Below are 27634 nucleotides of genomic sequence, written 5' to 3' on the forward strand. Positions count from 1 at the left end.
TCTAGCTCCCTTATCAGATTGTTCTGTTCAGGCAACAGGAAGTTTTTCCTATTTGGAGTTTTTATGCAAAATTCCTTGTGGTACACAGGAGTGGGATTTATACCCATGGCAATAGCATGAAGCCCTATTATTTTAGGCTTATGACAATCTTGAGATCTCGTCCCCTTTCGCCTCCATATAGCAACATGATGCCCCTGTAATCTTAGCAATAACAGTAATTACTAAGTCGTACTTGCTAAAATTCACACGAATGTCTTTTCCCGTCTGGGGTGGTTTTATAGCCATGGAGAGGTACTAACTTGCTAGCTGAACTAGGAACAATTTTTTTGACACCTGCCTAAAAAACACAAGGCAACCATAATGACTCTACTGCTCAATTCCTTACTGACTGCAGTGACTAGAAATTAGCGTAAGAGTCTGAAGCACAGCCCTGCTGCTCCTCTCCTTCCACGGACTTGGCCTTTTTTTAATCACAAGTTATTTGGGCCCCTGCTTACTTAACCAAAGTTATCTTACTTATATTTATGGAACATTCATGAATTTCAGTGTAAGCAAGGTTAACAGAATCTGACCCCGTGCATTTTGTAAAGCATGTGGGAACAATGGAGCCTCAATCTTGCTTGGGGTTTCTAGGCACTAATGGCACATGATTATTATTGAAATTAATTCCCTCCCACAATCTGCCACTCACTGCTGTTTGAATTACATGGTAGCTCTTGCCAAAGTTCTAAATGCTTATTATAAACTTTATGAATGCATGTTCAAAGCACATTTATAGGAATCTCAGTTGTAGAGACTTGCTATGATTCTTCATAGGTACTGGAAATAGAAGCAATGCAGCTACCAAACGATTCAATAAAAAGCATAAAAAAGGATAATACTGAATGCTGTGTAAGTTGAATTCGTGTAATGTATTGTATATGTACACTCCTGTCATTTAGACACATGGATACAAAACTTAACACACTGCCTTTAAACAGCAATTTTTCTCCAAATAATCCTATATAAATGCATAGATCTGGGCTATATATTTGAATTATGAGGCATATTCAAACTGTTGAGTGAAGGTTTTTCAAGAATGCAAGTACTGAAAATAAGTAACTATTATATTCTTAGCAGTTACTCTGCTTAAGAATATCATATAACATGTTAGAATGATGGACTCACGGCTGTCCTGGGGGGAAGAGGGCTTGTATTCAGGCAACTGCCCTAGGGCCTCACGTTTTGGGGGGCCCTGTGGAGCTGGTCAGAGCGGCAGCTCTGCATCCAGCCCCCCCAAAAAAACCCCAAAAACCAACTAGCGGTGGCAGCTTCTTTGGGTCCAGGGCCTGTGGGATTGGGGCGGGGGCAGGACCCTGCATGGGCTGATCTGCCCTGGGCCCCGCACCCTGCTCAGGTCTCCTCCAGATGGACTAACACTTACCTAAGAAACAGCGTTTAAGAAAATGTTTCTTGTCTACGAGTTAATCTACGTATTATTTACTGAGTTAATCTACACTATGGTGATAGAAGTTTAGGCACGAAATTACAATACTGTTCTGGTTAAAGCAAGGTTTGTCATCTTGAGAATAGGTCAGATCTACAGATGTTTTCAGTGAACCATTGCTTCTGCTACGCTCTGGCCAATGTAGTCCAGGGACACGGGACAGAATTGTGACTTAACTAAGGCCCTTGGCAGACATGCAGCTAAAGCCGTGACAGTATCTGATGCACAATCCACCCAATCACACTTCCTACAATCATGGCAAGAGGCATGATTATAGGATCATGCATCAAATCTTGTCACACTTTACTGCCAGTGCAGGGGGAGCTTGGGATCATGATCCTGTGCTCCCCCTGTATCAGCAAGTAACAAGCTCCTGCAGCTGGGAGTCCTGTCAGCTGATCTGGGCTCCCAGCTACTGGGGCACACCATGTGCTCTCACAGCTGTGAGTGTTCCCAGCTGATCTAACATGCACCATGTTCCCAGCTGCAGGGTCATATCAGGTGTACCTTCACAGCTGGGAAGCCTGTCATCTGACCTCACCACATCTTCAATTAATGAATCACATTGTAAAAATGAACCACAAAGTTATTAAACATTTTTTGTGGAATAACTTTGTGACTTATTCCTTGTTTTATGATGCCATTAATTGTTTTAATGTGTGGCTCAGTTAAAATTTAAGATGAGATTAACTGTTTAATCATGCCTTAAGTATAATGTAGAGCAGGGGCCTGAAAGAAAGTTTTATAGCTGGAGTCATTCCTGACATAGCCTTTATGCCAGGATAGGTCATGGTCTTTTTCATAAAGGTATGTCATCTTAAGATAATTTGCAAAAGCTTGTAAATAAACTACACTACTGAATAACAATGCTAAAGATTATGCCCTATAATCAGGTTGTGACCCACTGACACTTAAGTATCTATCATGTTTACATAAAGTAAGTCACAAATTTATCTCCTTTAGGATCACTGTTAATAATACTTTTCATTAAATATGTCAATGTACTTGGGACTGGTGTTCCTCATAATAAACTGGACTAATACGGTCCATCCTGGTAGTCTAGATATAGATATATATAGAGAGAGAGAATATATAAATAACCTGGTCGTCTACCTATCTACATCTATAGATAGACGATCAGGTTATTTTTTTTATTTTATAAAAATATTATAAAATAATATAAAAATTTTATATATTATATATAAAAGCAATGCTAATGTGGCAAATGAGTATGTTTTAAGTTGGCCCTGGAGTTCAATAACTTAATAGCCTGGGTGTGACATCTTTCAGGAATGAGAAGAGTATAAAGGGGTGGGGGGGGGATAACAAAAGAATAAGCACATAACATACTAGTCCCAAATGTTTCCTGACCTTCCCAAAAGCTGCTATTTTGCCTGCAGAAACTTTTTGCTTAAAAAACCCCTGTGTTTTCTTTGTACAAGAAGAGAAGAAAAGAAAAAGATTTTATTAAGTAGTAGTGACGGGGTGTGTGCGTGCATGTTTAATTCAGAGAACTTTTTCATTTCCTTTATTGGATCCTCACTGGGGATTTTGCTAGTTTCAAAACTCCTACAAAAGTGCTACTTTTGAGGATTAAAGGAAAAAGAACAAGGCTGAATTCAGACGAGCAGGGGCATGCGCCTACAGTAGCACAAATAGTCTCACCTCACGCTCCTGCTTTGCTGCAGAACAAGTTGTCCAACAATGGGCAAACTGACCTTGCCCAGCTCCTCCTGGCTCTTCAGCCATGGCGAGATGGAGGCTGGAGCACAGGACCTGTGCTGGCCCCAGCAGTCTTACCTGGTGGCGTACTAGAGCAGTAGGGAGAGCATGAAGGCCCAGCCAGAAGCCAGAGTATTGGTCTGAATGGCCTGACCTCCATTTGTGTCAGCACACACTTGTTTTCTGTGCTTTGTGTTGCTTTCATTTCCAGGAGGGTTTTTTGCTACTGGGAAATCCCAGCAGCCAATTTTGCCACCACCCTTCAAATTTACAGTATGTTTTAACATTCAGTGCAAGTGGTTTGTGGCACCACAAACCACATGCCCCTGCTCGTCTAGATGTGGCCCAAGAGTCCACACTGGGGTATCTGGATATCTACGTTAAACACATACCAAGATGTATATACATTTTTAGATATTTGTTCTCAACATGTTACTCATAAGGGCAGACAAGAAAGATGGTCTTCACAAGGCAAGAACTGGAAAGCACAGCTTAATTTAACTTGAGACAGAAAAGCCTTTGTAGGAACAGGAGCAAGTATTTCTCCACCAGGAAAACAGCTCAGCTAAGATAATGATTTCATTTTTCAAAGATTATTTATACCAGGGTGTTCAAACCCTGGCCTGTAGCGCTGTGTCATCTAGTCCACAGGGTTTCCCATGGATCCAGAAATCTGGTGGCAAGAGGCCAGTGGCACCACTACCCTGCTGCCAAATTTCTGGACTTGTGGGGAGCCTCTGGCCCCATACACTAGATTGGGTGCCTGATCCCAGCATGCAGGGCTGAGCAAGAGTAGTGCCAGGCCCCCTGGGCCCAATCCCAGTGCCTGGGGAAGGCAGGGAGTGGTGCCAGGCCCCCTGGGCCCAATCTCAGCATCAAGGAGTAGGAGGGGGCAGTGCTGAGCAGCTGGCCCAATTCTGGCACACAGCACTTGATCAGACTCAGACCAGCTCTGCTCTACTCATCTGGCTTGTGGGGCCAAAAGCTTGAGCGCTGCTGTTTGCTATATGTAAAAAGTCCTATTAGGATAGTTTGCCCAGAGTGTCTCATTACAAAGACAATGTATTACAAAATATTAGAACTAATTAGAACCAAGTTAGAATGGTCTAAGTGATAAGAGTACATGTTAGATTTAGTTTAATTACCCTGGCTTTTTAAAATCCATCTACTAAGATATTATCTAATTCATAAAAGACAGTAATTCACAAAGGTCCACAAAATCAAAGTGTGCTTTATTAAGGTTTTCCTGCTCATATCTTTACAGATTAGTTGCTACACCAATATGTAAGACGTTACATGCCAGCGGTAGGGAGTCAATTAGTTAAATTGATGTAATGCAACTTTTACACCAAGAAAAAACACAACCCCTCCCACAACAAAAAACAAACAAACAAACAAACTTACCCCTGGTCTGGGCAGTGATAGGTACACACGCTTCTCTCCTAAGAACAACACACACATTTACACCAAAATTTGTATGCAGGTTTTAATTAATGGAATCATGCTTATAGTTATACCCTCATCTTCCTATAAATTCAGTATGCTATAAAAGAAAATTACTCACCTCCAACTCCTTCATTTTGATGAATACTCAGGATTTTCACTCCTTGTTTTGTGTTTCCAGACACAGACAAGCAAGTAACTCCCCTACTGTTTAGATTTTTAGCACTAACTGGATGATGAGCCCAAGCCCCTCCCTGTACAATCCATATGAATTTACAGTGCCTCTAGTACCCTGGACTCAATGCAACCCTCAAATGCACTGGAATCTATGAGACACTTAAAAGGAAAAAAAAACCCACCACCCTGGACACACCCAATGAGATGACCCACAAAAAAAGTATACTAAATAAATAAAATCAACATCTGTAAAAAATAAAAGTCCAAATTTCTCAAGGTGGGTGGATAATCTGTACCTGCAAAGAGTTATTATGTGCAAGTAATTCTCTTTCTATAAAAGCTACCATCACATCATTCCCACTCCTGGAGGATAAAGAGTGAAGGTCTCAAAATCTGAACAAGTAATGATAGTATTAAAGTTCACATGCGTCTACAAATGCACAAATCTCAGCATAAGTAGATTATATAATGGTAGTTCAGTGCAAATAAGTTGACGTAAGTTAGGGATGGCTGCAATATTCAACAGCAGTGAAGCCACTCCAGAGTGCTGCAGTTTGTTCTAAATGAGTATTAATAAAACTTTTTACTGCACTGCATAATTTATACTTTGAATAAGCCCCCCACACACATGCGCACACAATAGAAAAAGCAATTTTATAAATTCATTTTATAGACTTTTTATTAGAATTATTGTTTCCTTTATTTCCTGAAAAGTTAGGTTCCATAGGTATTCTAAGATTGCACAAGAGCTGGTGGGGGGGAATGAAGGGAGGAAGGAACAAACCTTAAAATACATGTTCTAATGCCTCTTAGGAGTAACCTAAAAAAGGAGTTGGATGGTTCCTGGGGCTGACAACCTTTTATAATAGTGCCAACTGCTAGATATGCATTGTTTTTGCAATCTCCCCATGCAATGTGACTAATGGAAGAAAAGCTCTGATGCTTCCCTTTTAAATACAATTGGTGAAGAATATGCAAATGTAGATAGTACAGACTTCTTCACCCTTTCAGACAGGTGGCCACAATGATAAACATTTGTGGCATTTTGGCTTCCAAAAGTAGTTGGAGAAGAATATTTATAGAACATACTAAAAATAGTAATGCCTGTATTATATTTGGCATAGTGTGCCTTGTAAAGGTTTGTGTTTTCATCAGGAGTGGGAAACAAAAATAAAAAAATCAGTTACTAGAAAAACAGGAGCTCTGGCCACCTATGTTACTAATACACATCCCTGGTGGGCCAAACATTAGCACATTAGTACATGGGTGAAAAAGGGCCAAAGCACCATAGGAAAAGCATGTACAAAAACACCAGGAAAGAAAACCAGCTCAGAAGTTTTGAGTAGGACTACCTTGGGGCTGTGCGCCACGCTGAAAACATTTGCTAGCAGATAGTCACTTCAAGACAAGTTTAACATGCCCACAAGAACACTCGAGACTGAAACTGAAGCAGTAAATCATTGCACAAAGAGGTAAAAACCAAACTGCCAGGAAAGAAGAGGAAAGTTGCTGCTGCTTTTCTGGTGTTTCCCAATGTGCACGTTTGGTGAAGAGCCTCATTGCTGACTACACTTAACAAAAATGGGCACAAAGTTTCTGGAAAGAAAATGGGCACTGGTAGATGGAACAGGCACAGAAGGAAAAAGGGGGACTCAATTACCAGTGCTTTAAAGGGTCAAAAAACCTGAGAGTTAAAGGAGTTCCCAAGCCTGTCAGACAGTGGAAGCTAAAAGATCTTTAAGTGAGAATGTTGCATTTGGTTTCTGTTGCCCAGGCAGGTGGTATCTGAGAATACTCCCTCCCCACCCCCTCCCCCCTTTTCTTAAATCGACTCACTAGATGCAAGGTCATACATTCCACAGGTAAATTATTCAAGCCAGAGACAAGTCATGCTTGACAAGGAAATCACCCGGATCAATTTAATCATGGATTCCATATCCATAACACGAAGGTAATGGATAAACAGAATTAAATACATGTAAATAAGGTAACATGTCAGAATCCAACTAACTTTCTCTTAAAACAGGAAAAAGAATATTACTTATCTACCTTCCTTTTGTTCTTTTTTCTCTTTTTCTTTATTCAATTTTCTCTTTTTCTGGTGTATTGTTTCCTCTTTTCCCACCTTCTATTCCTCATTTCTCTCCCACTTTCTAGTAACTCTGCCTTTGTTTTCCTTATATTTTCTTTCCATCTCTACCATCTTTTCTTGTTATAGTCTTGCCTCCTTTTCCAGTCCCATGTCATGCCACCTCAACCCAGTCCCTAAGCCTACTCCTCTTTCTTCCATCTTAACCCAGTCTAAGTCTATTGCCCATGCTTGCCTACCATATCCATTCACTATTCTCCTCCCCAAATCCTAGCATCTAATCTGCAACCTCAAATCAAACAGGTAAAGACTTATAGAGGAGGAAAGGGAAGGAGGGATATATCTTACCAGTTCTTACATCAAAGGCCAAGGCATGGGGAACTATCAGATAATTCTTCTTTCCTCCTCTGCACAGGACCAGAGGAGGATTGAAGGAGGCAAGGTAACCAAGCAGCATTATGCTTAATTTCAGCAACTGCCAATGTTTTGCTCTCTTGCTCTATTTATCTCAATGAGAAAGACACCCAGTGACTCCAGTTGAGGGACTACAATGGTCACAGTGAGCCCAGCTCTCCCTCCCACAGGGAGGGGCAGTCTTGCAGGCCAGACAAGGAATTCTCACATGGTATGGACCGGGTTACATTGCTGTCTAGAACAAGACTGTTCAGCACAATGACCTAAATATGGCCAATGTGTAAAATGGCACAATTTAATTAAAATAAATGGAATGGCATCATCTCGCCCCAAATTTGGGATCAGTTTTATCTCAGTATGCAACGTGCATAAGCTTGCTGGTATTTCAACAGACACTAACGAAATCAATTGTGCACCTGCTTATCCAATCAACAGATGAGATACAGACACATTCTGAATCAACTACAATTTTCAAGTATCGAATACGATTACTTTATTGGACACAGCCAGCACATTTTGGATGCCCTTCAGTCTTTGTCAGCAGCAAAGATTTGTCTCTCTTATGATGTTAAATACTCATTCTAAAATGCTCCCCACAGCAATGTAAGATCTTTACAGTTACAGTACAAAATTACATTACTTTAAAAATGCAAGTTTCTAAATTAAGAAAATATACCATCACCCTACAATTGTATTTTGTATTATGAAGACTCAGTCATGTTTCTAATCAAGTACTCATTACATTTTTACAATGGGATTAAGAAGACTACCAGTTTCAGTATTAGAATGAGCAGTGCAACTCAGAAAAGGAAATTAAGATCATATGTTAATCCAGTATTGTGAAACTCTACATTCTGATTGAATATGAACGCTTATCTGATTAAAGGCTTCATAATTTTTATGTCAAATGAACAACTATTTTGCCTCATTTTTCATGCATCTTCAACTTGCTTCTAAGAAGATAACATAATGCTGAACACACTAAGGTGACTTTCACAGTATTTGCTGGGGACTACTTATAACAAGTCACTTTGGGGAGTCTAAAGGATTCGGATTATTTTAAACAATAAATCAAATGAAATGAAACATAATAGAGCTCATATAAAGGATTTGCCCATATGTCTCCAAATACATTTCTAACAAACTCTTTTGAAAAAGGATATGTACATACAAGTAGTTAGTCATAATCTTAAAACTCAGTTATGTCCCTCTGAACACCGAGCCACACTAAGAAAGAGAAGCACTGCCCAAGAGGCAGTGAAGGAAGGCATGTCTGTCTCAGCCATAATGCTCATTAAGTGCTGTAATGAAATATTTCCCTTGCTTGTAGAGCTGATAGAGTTGATATTTGTTGTGCAGCCGTAGACTGCTGCATGGAATTGGGTGTCTAACAGTGCCAGCCAGTGCTATTCATCACCTTCCTCCACTTCAAACCTGGCAACCATATTAAGGAGTCCTCATGCATAGGTACTCTAAAAAGTAGGGAGAAAGGTTCCCAGGTATCATATGCATAATAACTTCCCTGCTGTGGAAAATGGAAAGTGACCTACAGCTGAAGTCAACAGGAATATAGACTAAGCAACTGCAACTAACCTGGTGTGTTGGGAACATCCTCCTCTACCAGATGTCAAGGACTGCATTTATTTACATGAGTGCTGAGTCAATGTTTGCTGTACAACAGCACTGTTCTATACTCACATTTTAAATATGATAAAATAAAAAGCAATAAAGTTTTGTACTACCCATGAGACATTTCATCACTACATGAAAATTCAATATATTTTACCTGCATAGTAACACTTGAACACTTCCAATTTTAAATAACTTTTAGAAAGTGTGCTTAGTGTTAAAGGTGATAACATTTATTAACAGAAAGAAAAAGGAGTCATTTGGCCATAAAACTCACCTGCAACTAACAAATCGTCTCAAAGGTATCAGGAATTGTTGCCTACATAGACTTTTTTTAATGTTAACTCTTCTCACAATTCTTGCACCTTAAGTATCTCCTTCACGATGAATCAAAATGCAACAATAGCACTTTGCCTACTATATTTTTGGTGAGCACACTTTAATTCCATTAACCTAAATGCTGAGTTCACCTAGTCTGGCACTAATCCTATAATGTAATGTTATTCTCAACTCCTATACAAAGGTCAGAGATGGAGCCGAGTGCTCTTAACTTGTAGGATCAGGCCTTTCAGATCCAAGGAACTGTTACATCTTTACAGTATTGTAAATAAAGGGGAGTGACTGGGGCAGCAGCCCTAGTTGCTGCCTTTGGAGAGGGAGGGAGATGCAAAAATAGCTACCACTACAGCTGGTGGTCAGGTGCACCGCTGCCCAGGGCACAGAGTTGCCTCATTCTATACAAGTACAGAATCTTTAAAACAGGACTCCAGAATTAAGAAGAAGAATGTGCGAAAAAACAAACCCATGAGTTTCATATTCCTGACTACTGTGCTATCCACCACTTACTTGTGCTCATAGTATTATTTTGATACTTAAACTATCCTTGAAAAAATCCTAGTTAGTGGCACGATGCATGAGTGATAAACTGGTGTCTAATCTGGTTCAGAATATAAACTTTTAGATATAAAAAGGGTTAAATCTCTGCATTACATTTTTAACTAAATCCTCACACCATTTAACCTGAGCAATTTTCTTAAAATACATGACATTCAGTATGTTGCATATTGTACCTCTATGCAATTATAACTGAAGAATAAAACAAACATTTAACTGCAGAAAAGTGAAATGCCATGCTGCACTGAAGGCAAACTTTTTTGAAAAAGAAAAAAAGTAAATAAAAATAAATACCAGAATATCTTCTTAAATTTTCAAAGCAGAATACCATATACTAAAAATAAACACAGATTTGTTGTTAAAATTTCATGGCTCTATTCTACATGTTGTACAAATACCAGTTAACTTACCAACCAGAGAAAATATTCCAAGATTGTATGAAGTCATCAGAGAGACAGTCCATCCAGGAGAAAGGATAGCAGTTCAAAAATCAAACAACTACATTTACTACGTTATGAAGTGAATAGAATTCAAGCCGACAGTACAGAATAAATAAATGTTTATTTTCCATGAATAGTGGATAATAAAAGAAAGCCAGTTGGAATTGGAAAATATTTAAAAAAACCTCAGACTACACTTCAAACTACACTGAAATAATTATGACCAATCATATTAAACTCAGTGAAACTAAACTTGGTATACAATTCAAATAACTTTCTGTTTATGATTTGTGAGACTTTTGATTGGTATCTCAAGCTGACATCAAGTCATGACAGGAAAGGACAAGAACTAAAATGACCCCCCTCCACCATTTAGGGCATTTTTTGACATGTGACACACAGCACCAAGTGCTTTTGAAAGAGCCAGGCACTGTGTCGCATGCATTTGTATAAACAGCAAAATGTACATCAGTACTGGGAAAATGGCGATGGTGTGCTTTAGAACTAAAACACGTCGAAGGTGTGCACTGACATGCATTTCTTTGTTTATACTAATGTATGCGACGCAGCACCAGGCACATCAGCTCGCATGACAAACAGACTTGATTAATTGAGTCTGCTCTGACATGCTGGATCTTCGGCACATCACAGCACGAAAAAGGAGTGTAAATGCCCTTAGAGTTCATCTCTGCAAAGGCTCAGCAAATGATTAACTTTCTGCACTGTGAGCATTCCCAGTGAAATCAAATTAAACTCTTTTCAGTGCAGAAAGACACAAACATACTTAAGCCTTTGTAAATCCCATTGTCTTAGCCTGTAACGTCAGTAGTTCTGTAGTGTGTTGTATGTAGCAAACAATTATACAGACAGTAGATGGGAGTACAAATGAACATACTGAATTGACGCGTTATCAGGCAGGTACCAAGCTGTTACGTTAAAAAAAAGACTATTCGTTCGGTATCCGAATGAAGAAAACATGGTATTTACTAGATCACATTAGCACTGCAGTTAAACTACTTGGAAGGCAGTTGTGTTGGAAGCTGTTCTGATATTTCTAAATGGCATTCTTACCTCTTCTCCCCTCGAACACATCATTAATTTCTCTTAACAATATGGACATGTCGCTCAGTTGGGACTCCCAAGCCTCACAAAATACATCAAGATTTTCTTTTGCAATCTTACTAGATGGATGTAGTGCCAATGTTTCTGCAGCAGAAATGATCTAAAAGAAATACACCAGGAAAGCAACTAACGTTACAGAAAGATCAGGCAATTGATGTTACATAGCAAGTTGCAAAATATGTTACATACCAAGCTGCAAAACTTAGAGGCAAAACATGAAACCAGGTTGTATTTTAATAAAAGTGTTAATATTACATCTGTTTAGTAAAGAATAACTACCATTCTAAGGCCTTAAGTAAAAACATGCTCTAATTAAACTATGCATTCACAGACAACAACAAATTGTTCTGCTATATAAAATGAAAATAACTAATAGTCTGTTCTGTAAATTCCAATCTTCAGTCCTGAAAATTATTACTAATTTGCATAACCCTTAAAGGTGAACTATTTTCATAAGTAATGATTACTTATGAAAGGATACTTTTGGGATACTGATCTACTGCCTGCTAAAACTAAGCATACAGCATTTTCCTTTCCTTCACCCTTGTTTATTTTCTGTCAAAATTAGACTAGTTATCTAGATTATATAGGTTTTATAAAAAATTACTAATACTTAAATGCCTAATAAATACATTGTTCCAAGAAGGTACTTTTATTTTCTAGAAGTATCTGCAGGCAGGTATACATATACACACAGAATGAATACACAAATAAGTAGGTGTGACACCGCTACCTGTAAAGCTGCAGTACTTGGTCCAGTACTGTTGCACTTAAGAATATTTTAGTTTACCTGTAGTTGTTTAGCAGAATTACAGGAGAATTTACTTAGTGGTCCTATTTATAAAAATAGTCAGCCTTGTAAATATAAAGCCACACATATATACTTAGTAGTACAGTAGTAGTATTAAATGCCATATTGTTAAGGCTCTGAAATGGTAGGTATACCATTTTTACACAGGCACATAATTTTCATACTTAGGTATGTATGCAGCTTCTTTATGTTTCTAGGTTATAGTCACAGATATGCAGAAGGTCAGACAATCCTATGTACCAATGAAGCCTTCAAAATGACATTTGTGATTCATCAGCCTCACAATGATGCTGTACAATGCAAGGGTGGAAAAAAAAAATCACCCTGTATAAATGAGACAGAACAGTCAAATCTCTGGGTGATTGTGCCACTGCAACATACTTGCTGGCATACTTAGGGCAAAGCACTCAAGCAAATAGTCTACAGTGGATAACCCTAATGGATCCAGCAGTGGCATGATAGCATAGGGGCTCAGAACAAACAGCCTTCTTGCTGCAGACCTGGTAGGGAGAAGGATGCCTGGTTATTAAGAGGTGACACAGTGAGGGCAGCTCTGCTCTACAGTAGTCCTGAGCTGTGTAATCAGCCTCAAATAGTAGGTATAATCTAAAATCACTTCAAAGAGCCGTGAAACTACTTTAATAATCCCTGCTGGGAAAGTACATTGGGCAACAGGGGCTTTCTGGCACTCACATCAGTCGTCCTGTGCCCTGGACATATGCACTGTACCAGATCATCTCCCAAAGTGCATCTGCTGCCTCCCTACTAAAATATTCCACCTAGTTTTTTGTAAACTGATTGGCACATCTGAAAGGTATACACAACACTTCACAAACTTCTATTTACATATAATCAGACGATAGCTCAGCATACCTGTGGGCCGGTGACCCGAAAAGTGTCTTCTGCATGTATGCAAGTAATTTCAAGTGGCTCTGTTCCAGAAACATGCCTCAACAAACGACACATCTAGGAAAAGTAGTTATTCTCTTTTTAAAATACAGTATTACAAATAAAATAACATCAGTGCAGGGCAGCAAATATTATTTTATTTTTCACTGCTAAGAAAAGGTACCAAACCTATTATGTGACAGATTTTTCAGAAATAAGATCTAGATGCATGTTATTTTCTGTGTGGGGGCACATCCATATACCCACAGTGTCATGGACAACTGCAAATTGTGACAGGTTGTACAATCTTGATCTCTAGGAGCATTGCTTGACTTTGCACATAAAATAGCAATCTTTCAATGCTTTTTTCCATACAAGGTTGCCGTCTAAAATGTTTAAGTATTTTAACGCAATAGAGAGGATATGCAATCTTGTCAAGATAGTATGAGCACGGTCTTTCATTTCCTGATAGTTGATTAAATTTTAAATGTAGTATATCAATGCCGTATTAACACAAGCTGTTCATTCAACTTCTCTGAACCAAAGTAATGTTCTCATATGCAAATGTAACATTCCCACCAAAATCGATAGGAACATATGAACATGCATCCAAAGGTAGGATTTTGTCCTTCCTTTTTAAAAGAAAACAAAAAGAAAGGGAGATTTAAAACATTCATCTCTATTATGATTTCACAGTTTTTACATCCACAATTGAACAAGTTTCAAAGACTAAGAAACTAGGCACCTATGTAACTCAGTAGCAAAAACTAACACAAGAGCATTGCAAATTATTTAAACTAACCACTACCATATACAGTATTCTGAAGCCACGTAACTATCATAAACCTCAACTGAGAAAAAAAAGTCTCATTACGTATACAAAAAACAGTCTTCAAATCACTTCTAGGGATATTTTACTCCTCAAATTTCATTTTTATTCAGTGATCATTAGTCATGTGAAAAGTTCCACAGTTCATCTGTATTTGTAGATTTCTGCTACTCCCTGGAGCAAAATACATTCACCCATATGGGAGCCCGCCTTTAAATGTATGTATTTCTAATCAGTACAAAGATGAGTTAAAGAGAAATTCTGAGAAAGTTATAAAATACAGGAAATGCAATACGTAACCTGAACTTGCAGAATTCAGTACCTGAAAATACTATTACTGTTGCATAGGCTCTCTGGGTTTGGACAGATGTTCATTTGAAAACTTCCAGGAAGCAACTTCCCTGGGTAGTCTGTTTCACTGCCTCACCCTACTAACATTACAGAAGTTCTTCCTTAGATCTAATTTAAATCCAATTTGCTGAAATTTTAAGCCATTGCTTCACATCCTGCCCTCTGCAGCAAGAGAAAATAGTTGTTTGCCCTCTTCTTTATGGCAGCCTTTCAGATACTTGAAGACAGTTACCATGTCCCCACCTCAATCACCTTTCTCCAAGCTAAAAATGCCCAGCTCTCTCAACCTTTCTGCTTACCATCTGCCTTCCAGTCCCTTGATCTTTTTTATCCCCTGCCTCTGGACCCTCTCCAACTTCTCCACATCCTTTTTTAAAAGTGCAGCCCAACCATTCACACTGTTCTCAATGAAGCCAAATAAGTGCCACGTAGAATGGCACCTATCACTTCAATCTCTACCCCAAGCACTGAGGGAATTGGCCGAGGTCATTGCGGGACCCCTGGCACGGCTTTACGAGCACTCGTGGTGCTCTGGTGTGGTGCCAGAGGACTGGAAGAGGGCCAACGTGGTTCCCATTTTCAAAAAGGGGAAGGAGGACCCAGGAAGCTATAGGCCAGTTAGTCTTACCTCGATCCTGGGTAAGCTTTTTGAGAGAATTATTCTGGCGCATATCCACAAGGGGCCAGCAGGGGATATTATGCTTAGGGGCAATCAATATGGGTTCACTAGCAGCAGGTCCTGTCAGACCAACCCGGTGGCCTTCTATGACCAGATCACCAAATCCTTAGATGCAGGGGTAGCAGTGGACATAGTCTTCCTGGACTTTCCGAAGGCTTTTGACGCTCTCTCTCACCCCGTTCTCACCAAGAAACTGGGGCACTGCGCTGTTGACACCCACACAGTCGGGTCGCCAACTGGCTGGAGGGCCGCACCCAGAGGGTGGTCGTGGATGGGTCATTTTCAACTTGGAGGAATGTGGGCAGTGGGGTCCCCCAGGCCCACTCATTCAACATCTTCATCGGTGACTTGGATGAGGCGGTAAATAGCACCCTGTTCAAACCTGCTGATGACACTAAGATGTGGGGGGATGTGGGCATGCTAGAAGGGAGGAATAGGCTGCAATCGGACCCAGACAGGTTGCAGGGGTGGGCAGATGAGAATAGGATGGGATTCAACACTGACAAGTGCAAAGTGATGCACCTGGGGAGGAAAAACCAGCACCATACCTACAGGCTGGGGAACTCCCTTCTCGTCAGGGCAGAGGCAGAAAAGGATCTTGGAGTCATCGCTGACTCCAAGATGAACATGGGCTGGCAGTGTGGGGATGCAGTCGGGAAGGCCAACCGTACCTTGTCATGCATCCACAGATGCATCTCGAGTAGGTCCAAGGAGGTGATCCTCCCCCTCTATGCGGCACTGGTCAGGCCGCAGCTGGAGTACTGCGTCCAGTTCTGGGAGTCGCACTTCAAGAAGGATGTGGACAACATGGAGAGAGTCCAGAGAAGGGCTACTCGCATGATCGGGGGCAGCAGGGCAGGCCCTATGAGAGGCTATGGGATCTGAACCTGTTCAGCCTCCAAAAGAGAAGGATGAGGGGGAATCTAGTGTCCTGTTACAAACTAGTCAGAGGGGACCAGCAGGCACTGGGGAAGTCACTGTTCCTCCATGCATTACCAGGAGTGATCAGGAATAATGGTCACAAGCTGGCAGAGGGTAGATTTAGGCATGATTTCACTGCCAGGGCAGTTAGGATCTGAAACCAACTTCCAAGCGAAGTGGTGCTGGCTCCTACCCTGGGGGTCTTTAAGAGGAGGCTAGATGTATACCTTGCTGGGGTCGTTTGACCCCAGTACTCTTTCCTGGCATGGCAGGGAGTCGGACTCGATGATCTGCTCAGGTCCCTTCCAACCCTAGAAACTATGAAACTATCAATGTTATGCTACCACAAAGCCAGTTATTTCCAATTCTGTACTGGCCCTTTTGGTTATCCTTCCCTTGATGCAGCATCTTATATTTGTCTACATTGAACTGCATCCTCTTGTCTCTAGACCAGTGCTCCAATCTGTCAAGATCCTTTTGAATTCTCTGTCTATCCTCCAAAGTGTTTTTAGACCTTCCAAGTTTTACATCATCTGTAAACCTGATCAGTAAGCTCTCTATTCCAGCATCCAAACTATCAGTAAACACAGCAGACCTAGGGCAGACCCCTGGTGAACACCACTTGAAATGTCCTGCCATTCTGACATCAATCTGTTTATAATTAATGTTTGCCTGCAATTGAGCCAATTATCTAAATATATTTCAGTAATTTTACATAGCCTACATTTCCTCAGTTTGCTTATGAGTTCTTCTGGGACCATAACAAAAGCCTTACTAAAGTCCACTATGGTCAAATACAGACATTACATTTGTGCCAAGAGAAAAGCCTTTCTTGCCCTTTGGAGCAAGTTTCTAGAAATCTATCAAAAACCATGGTAGCTCACAATGCATAACCGTAGACAAACCACTTTATTAATACACTAGGGGTCTAGGGCTACATTATTTAGCTTAACTGAGTAGGGGGTGAGGGGAGGTCTGGCTCCCAGCTCCAGAGTGGGGCAGGCACCTGATGCTAGGAGTACAGCCGTTACCCTCACCCAGCCTGGCCACAGACAGCACTGCTCCCTGAAATACAATCCATAAAGACCCCTACCACCCCCATGGCAGACACTCCATGGCCCCAAAGTGCCCGTCTTCTATGCATTGCCCCTACCACCTCAAATGCCCCCTGGCTCCACTCTGTCCCCTGCTATTCCATACATTCCCCATGCTCAGTCCCAATCCATCAGACTCCACCATTCCCAGTCATGACTGAGTCCTACCCTGTCCCCATGAACCCACTGTACCCTGCACAGATTTGTCCCCATCTTGCCCCAGCTCTCCTGACCCCTCACCATCCTGCTCACACCCCACAAGCCCCTCTCTCCACAAAAGCCCCCTATGGTCCCCTCAAAACCCTTCACAAACAGTTCCCCCCACCCTTCCCAACTCCTTGACCATGGCAGTACTGTAACTGCTCCCCCCACCACTTCCTTCCTTCCTCTCAGCATGCCCATAGCTGGCCTCCATTACCCTTTACCCTCAACACACAAAAACAGACAGCTGGGGCCAGGGAAAGACTCATTTCAGTTGCTTGCATAGCTCCTATGCAAGGGGACCAATCCGTCTGGGTGGCCATGCCTGGCTTTATGTCACCCTGGTTGTGCCACTGATTGAGCCTCCCACAGCCTCCCCCACCTGCTGCAAATAACCCAGAGAAGGGTCACCGCAGTAGTTCACCTCTTCACCTCCCTTTTGCAACTTTCTCCTGCTTCTGATCTCTGTGCCACAGCCAGTTAATAACTAGGCCTGCCTTCAACCCTGCCTCTCCCTCCCTTGTCCCAGTTTGTTGTGGGTTTGAATCCCCTAGGAACAAAGCCGCTCAGCAGAGGTTCCTAGATATCTACACACCTTTACTGGACACCCTGGGGGGTTAGCAGAGAAACATTACCAGGATAATTGTAAAAGAAAGGATAGCTGGATTAATTGAAGATCAAGGGTTGTTGACACCATCAAAGAGGGTGAAGAGCAGAAATCAGGCAGCTAATAATGAGCCTTGAAGTCAAATGACTCGCACCTGGATAGAAATGCAGCTGTCTCTGCTGAGCAGTTTGTTTTAAACTGAGGGGAGCAGAATTAAAGGCAGGGTGCAACTGCACAACCAACCCCTGCCTCTTTGGATCCACTTCTGGGAATCTAGAAGACTTGCTAAATGCACAGACCTGCTTAAACAACATCCATGTCAACCCTTTGACTTTTTGATCCTGGAACTTCATGAGAATGGGGTTCTGAGAAACCCACTGAGAACATATCTAGTTAAAAGGTGGAATTTACGCACAACCATGGTTAGAAACTTAGCATCCCGATAGAAGATGGTTCACTGTCCTTGCAAAAGATCAGTAACAAATTCATTTCTCATCACAGGTCGCAAATCGGGAAGGCCATCTTTAAAGGAAAATGGAATATGAGACACTCTTGCAAAAGGTGCTTTCATCAGCACTGTTAATACCAGGTTGAGATATCATGTCTGGACATCTTATTTTAGCAAATTCTGAAACTTGTCAACAATATAGTCACTACAGCTAGTATGTTGAGCCCTTTTACAAATGAAATTGGAGTGAGTTTAAAGAGATGCAGGATGCATCTACACATGCACTTGACTGTGGAGCAGACTAATTAGCTGTGCTGTAAAACATCACTGTCTACATGTGAGCTGGTATTAGGGCTCAGTAAACTAAATTAATTCTGCTGTAGTATGGTACTGTCAGAGGCATAACTTGCACCTGGTCAGCCCAGTGCAACCCAGTGTCACCTGCTCAGTTCCCAACAGAAGTCAGCAAACAGTATGTGCCAGAAACAAAATGCAATGGTCTCTACATCAGGCCTCTGGCTTGCTCAAGATGAAAAGAAAAACAAGTTGGCTGTCTTCTCCCCAGTTTTCTTCAGCTACACCAAACAACACATGTAGCGTGATCAGAGACTGACCTTTTTTATCCATCTCTACCTGGAGCAAAATACCAAAAATATTTAGTATTAGCAGTTGTCTGGCTTCCTGATCCTGTTCCTGGACTCCGCCTTTTTGGATATTCCTCTTAGATCTGGAACTTGGCCTCTGACTTCAAGTTTACCCTAATTCTGATTCTGATTCCTGATTCCAGTTCTGACTCCTGGCATACCTTGACTTCAGCTGTCTCCCAACTCATCCTGATTTCAGCACTGGCTTTTGAGTTCTAAACCTTGACTTGGCCTGTGATTTGAACTCTTCCTCTGGATTTCCCTTTGGATCTGAAAACTTGGCCTCTGATTCCTGACTTGGCCTATGGCTTGGCTCCTACTCTTCCCCAGTGGCCTAAGCATTATACTAGACTGCTCACAACCCAGTCCTTACAACAATGCTGATAAAAATCACTGTCCGGAGCCATGTTATGAAAATCCACACTGCCCACGGTCGTTTCAAGGGCACGCAGCTCAGACCATGACCCAGAAAGGACCATTATGGTCAACTAGTCTAAGCTGCTGTATAAAGCAGGCCAGAGAGTTTCATCTAGTAATTCTGCCGTGTAACATAATGGGTCACTTCTGAACTAAAGCATATTTTTAAAAAGACAGCCAATGTTAATTAAAAAGAAGTCCATATCAGAAAAAGTACCACACTCATGGTAATCTCTTCCAAGTTGGAACAATTGTTGTGAAAAATTTTCATCCTACTTTCACTCTGAATTGTGATGATTTAAATTACCAGGCACTGCACCTTGTTACACTTTTTACTAGATTAAAAAAACCTCTAGTACTACATGTTCCCCCTACTACACCCCCCAAATAATTGAAGATGATAGATCTGGTTGCCTCTAAACCTAAAGTTTGTTGCGTCTCTTGCTGGAAGGGCTGCTTTGCAGGCCAGAATTTTCAAAACTGTTTTTTTCCATTGTTTTAAAAGTGCATTCACAAAGTCATATTCCATACTTTCTAAAAACAGTCTCAGTAATACTGGTTTCTTAATATTTCCTCTTGCTCATCCGAAGAGCACATTAGCCATTATTAAACATTGTCACATTGTGAACTCATGCTTATTTAAATACCAACAATGACCTCTCGCTCCATGCCACTGCTGTCCAGGATTCCACACACACATGCTGACCCTGAAGTTCATGACTCCATTTACCCATAAGCAGATTTTCTTGTCTGTCAGGAGCAGGGCAAGAAAGATTTGGAGTTTACTGACATCCTTTCCTAAGATCTACTGTCTCTCACTAGAGTTTGGGAGTAAGCACTTCCCTGTTTGTTCAAACAGATGTGAATATCATAGTGTCTGCATCAAATCTGTACATAGATTTCTCATGTACGAGAGAAAAAAAAAAAAATCAAAGCCTTGCTGTTGACAACTGTAAGAACTGGATTTTGTAAACAGAAGCTTAAATTTAGGTTCCTAAATCCACCCTATGTCCTCATCTGGCTCTTAAGTGATAACCCTTGATAAGAATGAGTTACTGATCTTAAAAACTTCCACTGAAATTAATAGTTATTAGCTATTCATTATTTTTTTAAAAGATTAATAAAGTGCCTACATTTGATTTTGGAGCCTAATTTTAAACTACTATTTATGAAAATCTTGGTTCAGCCATGCACTCACAGGAAACCCAAAAAACAGCCAATGAAATTCCTCCTTTACCCACAGCAAGCAACATGAAGAACTGAAGTGGATGTTGCTGTACATCCTCTTCCATAACAAAGGTTCCAAGTGTTTAAAACAGTGAGAAACCTCATACACTGGGTGACCATAATTATTTTAGGAAATCTGGGACGGGTAGAACGTAAGGGAGAGTGCACATGTGCACACATGCACGTGCTAGGGCAGCGTGCAGTAGCAGGCAGGGCCAGAGAAGCTGTCAGGAGCATGGTGCCTTTCTCACTGCAGCTGGGGCTGCAGGCTGGAGCTGGTACCAGAGCACTGGCCAGAATGAGGGTGCCATGTGGGCTGATTCATGGCCCTGGCCGTCTTGACACCTGCAGTCGTATGCTGGTCAGGCAGCCACACCCTGCTCTGGCCTTGTGCCCACCCCCCTTCCTGGTTAGAGCATGGCATAGCCAGGCCTGGCTGGGCTCTCTGTGTTGGGGCTGTGATTTGGTGTGGTTGGCCTGGTTTGGCAGCACATAGCCAGGATGCAGCTGCAGGGCATACAGAGCCTGTGCAGCAGCCCCAGCCCAACTGGCACCACACCTCTGGCCTGTGTCCCAGCCCAGAACCCTGGCTCTGGTAACAAAGGCACCATACTCCCCACTGCATCTTGACAGCTGCTCTGGCCCTTTCCCCTCCCCTGGCAATATCACACTCTACCCCACAGCTCCCAGGAGCGGGGTCAGGCAGGACAATGCAACACACACTCCCCTGACCCCTCACAGCTCCCAGGTTCCTGCCAATCCAGGACTTTTGATTAAATTTTCTCCAATGGCTGGGACAATCCAACAGCCTATAAAATCTGGGACTGTTCCAACCAATCTGGGACATGTGGTCACTCTACCTTACACAGTGCCCAGATATTATGTTTTAGAACAACATATAGTTCAGCAGTGCCAAACAAGGCATCCTCCAGGGACCTGGCTAAAGCAAACTTGAAAAAGAGGATAATTTTGGTCCCTTTTTACATTGAATATTAGAAAATAAAATGGTTAAACTCACCTCAACAAGCTGCTCTTTCTGCTCTGACAGCTTACAAGTATATTCTGCTACAGCTTCCAGATTTCCTTCTACTCCTGTGATTTTCAGAGTCTTCAAAACCATATGATCCGCATGGTATTTTAACAGCTCTGCTGCCATTGATGTGGCTGCACTATGAAGCTTTAGAAAGGGTAAGAAAAAAATAAAGCTTTACAAGAAAAATCAATGCATCTGAACCTAATCTGCAACAGTAATAATAATAAAACCTTAGAGAAAGTAAAATCCAAAAGATGGTCAAAGTAGGCTGGAATACAGAGAAACTAAAAAAATGCCTTCTGGTGTAAAATTTAAAGTCTACCAAGAATGACTTACATGGGACTCCATTCAGCAACTTTACTTATATGTAGCATAAAATCCACTTCACTAATATAATAAGGGTATTCAAGTCTATATGGACAGACAGAGTAGCTGAGCATCGGCAGCTATGAAACCACATCCCTGGGGCAATTATCCGGAAAGGATAATTCCTCCACACAGCTGTACAAGTATATTTTCTAGTTCAGTGTAAACACAAAATCAGTGGCCCTTCATCTTACGAAACTGACCCGGCCATGGAAGACCTTGCTTTGTATGTAGGTGGTGGTGAGAGATGTGCAGAGGTAGAGCCAGATTCAGGCACTGGCATCTGAAGCAGTCATAAGTACCCCAGTACATGGAATAATATGCCAGAAGACTCTCACCTTCCATAGAAATAATCCCACTATTCCTATTGCAAAGAGCTCGAAAACATGACCACACTGTCATCCAATTTAGGACAAAAAACAAAAGAATAAAACAAAAGCCCAAACCATCTTCTTCCAGTGGAAGAAAGAGGAGAAACAAGGGGCAGGGAGAACAACTACAGGAGGCTCTTGGGAGATCTCCATACAAATCATTTCACATGATCCTAAACATGGGGCCAGGCTCCCCTATAAAATATGTCACCCAATTCTGGTTAACTCATGAGACCCATAGGAAGCCAAAACTGTTCATGAGACCCTGCACCTCTGCTATCTGGAGTTCGATAGCCCCATTCTCCAAGTGTCTGGCAGCAGCATAAATCCACTATAACAACATTATTAGGGACCTTCCCTGGCCACTATTATAGTGGAGCCAACTTCTCCAATTTTGTCCTGAATTTTACAATATTTAGTGTTTTCTTAAAGTTGTTTGCTGGACACAAGAGAATACGTGAGAATTATGTATTTTAAAAGATTAAGTTCTCTGATGGTTGCAGAGAAAAGCTTGAAAATATACCACAGAGCATCCTACTGGCACAGAAGCAAGACAGCAGAACCAAGACTTCTTTTCCGATTCAAGATTTTTTGGGTTTGATTCTTGATATTTGGAATTAGCAATATTGGAGTCATTCTTGAGACTCAGGAGTGAAGGAGTGGGGCTAGTATGGACAGAAAAAAAATGCAGCCCCAGGTTGTTGTATCTTTTTTTTTTTTGATCAATATACATCCTCTGCCCTAGTTCCTGTGTACACCCCAAACCGACAGACCTTCACAAAGTCTAAAGGACAGACAAGAGTACTGGTGCTGCTGTGACTCAAACACTAACACAAATTTAAAAAAACTGGCTATTTTGAGTTTTCCATGCATCATATACAATTATTCTCAGAAGAAATAAGCCAAACTGTAAGCCTACTCATTATACAAAACAATTCATTTTTCCATGACATCAAGCTATGTGAAAAAACAAATAGAACACTGAATTCAACCAAAAGCCTGAATATTTCATTTCATAGCTTTCCTTATTTATCACAGTGATGTTGCATTCTTCCTGACATGCATCTGTTGAATGCCACAAATAAAATGCATGAATAACCACTAACAGCAGTTTAAATACGCAATTAGAAATTTCCTGGAATAACAGTTTAACTAACAGCCTTGTATTATTAGCAATAATACATGTGCACTAAGACTGCATGCTCAATCAGTGGCAGGCTCATCACAAAAGCAGAGTTCCAGGCAACGTAATCTGTCCTGCTTCTCAAGTACCTCTACACTTGGCTACAGACTTCATTTCCATTTCTGCATGTTAAATGGGGACAATTCTTTAATCTCCCAAAGCATTAAGCTGATGACTTCATTGAAGTTTTTGAAGCATTCAGATACTGGTACGATATACAGGCAACCCCTGCTTAGTGCTCTTAATTGGTTCCTGAAAAACCGAGCGTTAAATGAAATGCGGGTTAAGTGAAACCAAAAGTATCTGACAACCCAAGATGGTGACCGCAAGCATTATAATGAAGCTCACTGAGCGCTAAGTGAAATCAGGTATCAATTTCAAGTGAGCATTATAGCGAAATAGTGCTAAGTGAAACAGCATTAAGTGAGGGTTGCCTGTATGAGCAATATATAAAAAGCCTGTAGACATCTTGCATATATGGTCGGAAAATTTTCCTCCACAATTCTGCTTCTATCCAAAATGAATTGCAGGACAGTGCTTTATACTATTTCTACACTGGTAGAAATTTTACTCAGAATTGAATAGAGTCTGTGAAACTACTTGCTAGGTCCATCTACATGAAATGCGTTACCATGCAATACACTATTGACTACGTGATGTGGTAAAGGGTCACCGTCTACACACACAGGCACTTACTGCGCTATTAGTTTACTGCGTGGTTAGTTTGCCCACCCCCACTGACAACTCATTGCCGCTGCCAGGTTATAGTGGAGGCTCCAGCTGGCAGGCCACCTGTGCTGGAGAACACAGCATGAGTCCCACAGCAGTGGCCCCAGGCCAGCCACAGCAGCCTGCATGGAAACCAGTGCCAACTCCTGGCCCAGCCCCACCACCTGCTTGCCTGTCCCATGCTGTACCCCTGTACTGTGTGCTCTAGACACCTGTCCAGACCCAGCAGCACCTGGACTCTCACCAGCAGCCCCTGAGTGTGGTCAAGGAAACCATACTGGTATCACCCCACTGCTACATGCTGCATCCCAGGAGTCTAAGCAGCCTCAGGATGAGACTGTGGACCCGATTGCAGTGTGAGGTGAGGCCAAGGTCCAGAGCCAGTTCACCTGGGGTGGGCGCTCCAACACTGAATCTGAGGCATAGTGGTTTGCATGCAGGAGCATGGGCACAACTGGTCAGCGTGCCAGTGCTGCATAAAGGGCAAGGCCCTGCAGGCACAGTGGATCCATGTCACTGACCACAGCCACCAGTTGGGGGCTGCCTGCAGGGCCACGTCCTTTATGCGGCAGCTACATTACATCCTCATGCCCTGGGATCCAGGGTGGAACTGTGCTGCATTCTGCAGCACGGGTGGCCTGCTGGACCTCTGCTGCAACCTGGCAACAGCAATGACTTGTCAGTGGCAGAGGGCCCCTTAGGGCACCAGGAGCATGTCCTACCACAATCCCTGCTCCCAACATCATCCAGCACCTCTGGCAGCCCAGGGCAGATGGTACCACCCACCCTCATGAGTTCCAGCTTCTCCCCAGAGGGCCCCTGCCTGGCCAGCCAGGTGCTGCGCCTCTGCACCCCAGGATGCCACCGAGATTTGCACAGTCACCACCAGTGGGGAAAGACTCAGGCTGCTGGGCACGCCTGCCACACCCACTTACCCAGTAAGTCCCACACTGGGAGAACAGCCCTGCCCCCCCGCCCCTCTCCTGCCCCTGGCCCCACTCCCTGCCCAGCCTGGCCAAGCTTCCTCCTGGTCCCTGGAGTTCCCCACCACAGCACACAGGGAGGCAGGAGTCATTGCAAAACTTTATTGTGCACCTCAGCTAGGCAGCCATGGGCCTCTCACACATGGAGAAATGTGTTGATGCTGGCAGCAATGTTGTCCTTGGCTGTGGTGAGAGGGCAGGGATATGTAGGCATAGGTACCCCTCCAGCTGGCTGGTATAGGGCCACATGAGCCAGAGGAGGAGCGTGGAGGCAGGGTCCCCAGTGAAGAGACACAGGACCATCACCTCGCTCAGCTGGAGTTTCGGCACACCTAGTGCAAAGTCCCCGCTTTCCAGTAGGGCTGGCAGGGAAGATGCAGGCATCATGGGTGCTGCCAGCCCAGCCAGTACTCATTCATGAAGGCTCCCCGGTGGTGAACGACAGCCTTCAGCATGATGGAATAAAACCCCCACCAGCTGTAGTAGGGATGGGTTGCCACAAGGCAGACAGGTGATGGGGATGTGGGTCCCATCTAAGGCCCTAGTGCACTGAGAGAAGCCCAGGGTGTAGAACTTTGCCACCACTTCCAGGGGGTTGTGCAGTCGGAGAATGCCACATCCTGGAGGGCAACACACACCTCCAAGATGACCTGCCTTGTGGTTGCCTTGCTCACACCAAAGAGGTGGTCAATGTAGCACAGGCTGGTGGGTGTGCCCAGCTTGAACATGGTGATGGCCAGCCAGGTCTCTGTGGAGAGGGGTGGCATCATGGAGGTAGCCTGCTGCTCCAGATGCAGGTGGAGCTGACTGAGGAGTGCATCCCAGGTGTGCTGAATGATATGCAGCCACCAATCCTGGCAGGCTGAGCAGGCCCACAGATGATGGGGCTGGAGCACCAGGAATTCATAAACAGCACCAGTAGCAGCATCCTCATGCACGTTGTCAGCATCCCTGCTGGTGTCTGGGTGGTATCAGAGCTGGGGCAGTGGCCTCGGACACAGTGATGGATGCATGTTGGAGCAGGCAAGGCCAAGACTAACCTGAGCCAGGTGGCGGTCACCACAGCAGTGAAGTGTGGTGAGCAGGGTGGCAAGCAGGAACCCGGGGTGTGGGATGTCACGCCTGGCACCTGGGGGTGGAGCAGCCACCACACACTGGGCACGGGCTCTAGTGACACTCACCGAGGGCTGTGCCAACATGCTGCAGACTGCTCCGGGCCAGAAACGCAGGAAGCCAGGGAGTGCGCTATGGGGCTGGCTTTTAAAGAGGGTCCCTACCCCCAGGCAGCTGTGGCTGGAGCCTCCAGCTCCCTCTGGCTGCTGCAGGGGGGCAGTGCAGGGCTGGAGAATACTTGTGAGGAGCAAATCTTCTCCCAAAATGGCTGCACGTGAACATGCCAGCCCAGAGCAGTAAATTACTGCACAGCAAACTCATATAGGATTAATTGCACATGCAAATGTACCCACTGGGCAGAAACTTAAGCAGCTATTTAAGCTTTTTTAGGATCAGGACTTTAATTTTGCAAGATTCTCACATTTTCCCATGCAAAAATCCAAAATTTACTTCAGTATATGCCCATTTAAGCTGTACTTACTTCTCTTTTAAGTTCATTTATGCACTGGCATGTTTTTAAAATAGCTACTTCTAAGTCTTCTGTAATGTCCTTCATTCTCTGGTTCTGCTATAAGCAAAAGAGAATCAAAATTAAAAAACAAAAACATCCCAACCCTTCCCCCTCTAAAAAGCAAAAACAAACCCCCTCCCAAACCATACATCATTATCCAGGGATTTTAATGAATTGTTTTCAATGCAATTTCTTCACTGACAAAAGAAACAAGCATTGTTATGCATCTTATCTTAAGAATTCATTACTACTAGAAAACTTATTTGTCACAATCAAAAACCTAAAAAATGTTGCTGGAGCAGGGACCAAAATCAAGAACTCCTTCAGGAAGTTCTCTAGTCATTAGGTTACACAGGTAGCCTCCATCTGGCTTGTTTTCCTTCTGGCATCACGATTATGCTCTTGTCTGCCCAGTAGCCCAGCTACTACAGAAGGGGTAGGTGAGTGCCTTCTCCTAGTCTTCCATAACTTGGTGGTAAGGGCATTCAGCAGGTAATCGAGTTATCAAGGTTCAACTTTCTTCAGAGTGAAGGGAACCAGAACCAAGCCTCTCACCACCTGGGGAAGTACCCTCTCCATTAGGTTATTGTTCAAAGCCATCAGCAGGGGGAAGATTCTGAACTGACTATCTTCAGAAACCCAACATGTACCTATCCTTAAAGCAGCATTGCTAAAAAGAGATGCCTGTTGGATAGCTTGAGGCACCTAAGACCTTGAAAATGATGGAAGCTCAGACACCAGTGCTTAAGCAGTTCCCTCTAGCTGTCTATTTACAAGGTAAAATAAAGAAAGAAAAAACCCCAAATACCACA

At 42.7% G+C, this 27634-nt stretch overlaps 1 protein-coding gene across 1 annotated transcript in view; it reads right to left on the reverse strand.

The window, feature by feature from the left end:
- CTNNAL1 (catenin alpha like 1) overlaps window positions 1-27634 on the reverse strand; it is a 126177-nt gene that overhangs the window by 17304 nt on the left and 81239 nt on the right. Inside the window, 5 exon segments of the mRNA XM_090039092.1 lie at window positions 4613-4650; window positions 11366-11516; window positions 13101-13193; window positions 21552-21710; window positions 26793-26879. Coding sequence (XP_089895218.1) covers window positions 4613-4650; window positions 11366-11516; window positions 13101-13193; window positions 21552-21710; window positions 26793-26879 — 528 coding nt within the window.

The sequence above is a fragment of the Crocodylus siamensis genome, chromosome 3 (genome assembly GCF_052110815.1).
Source record: "Crocodylus siamensis isolate JL-2025a chromosome 3, ASM5211081v1, whole genome shotgun sequence".
Classification (NCBI taxonomy): Eukaryota; Metazoa; Chordata; order Crocodylia; family Crocodylidae; genus Crocodylus; species Crocodylus siamensis.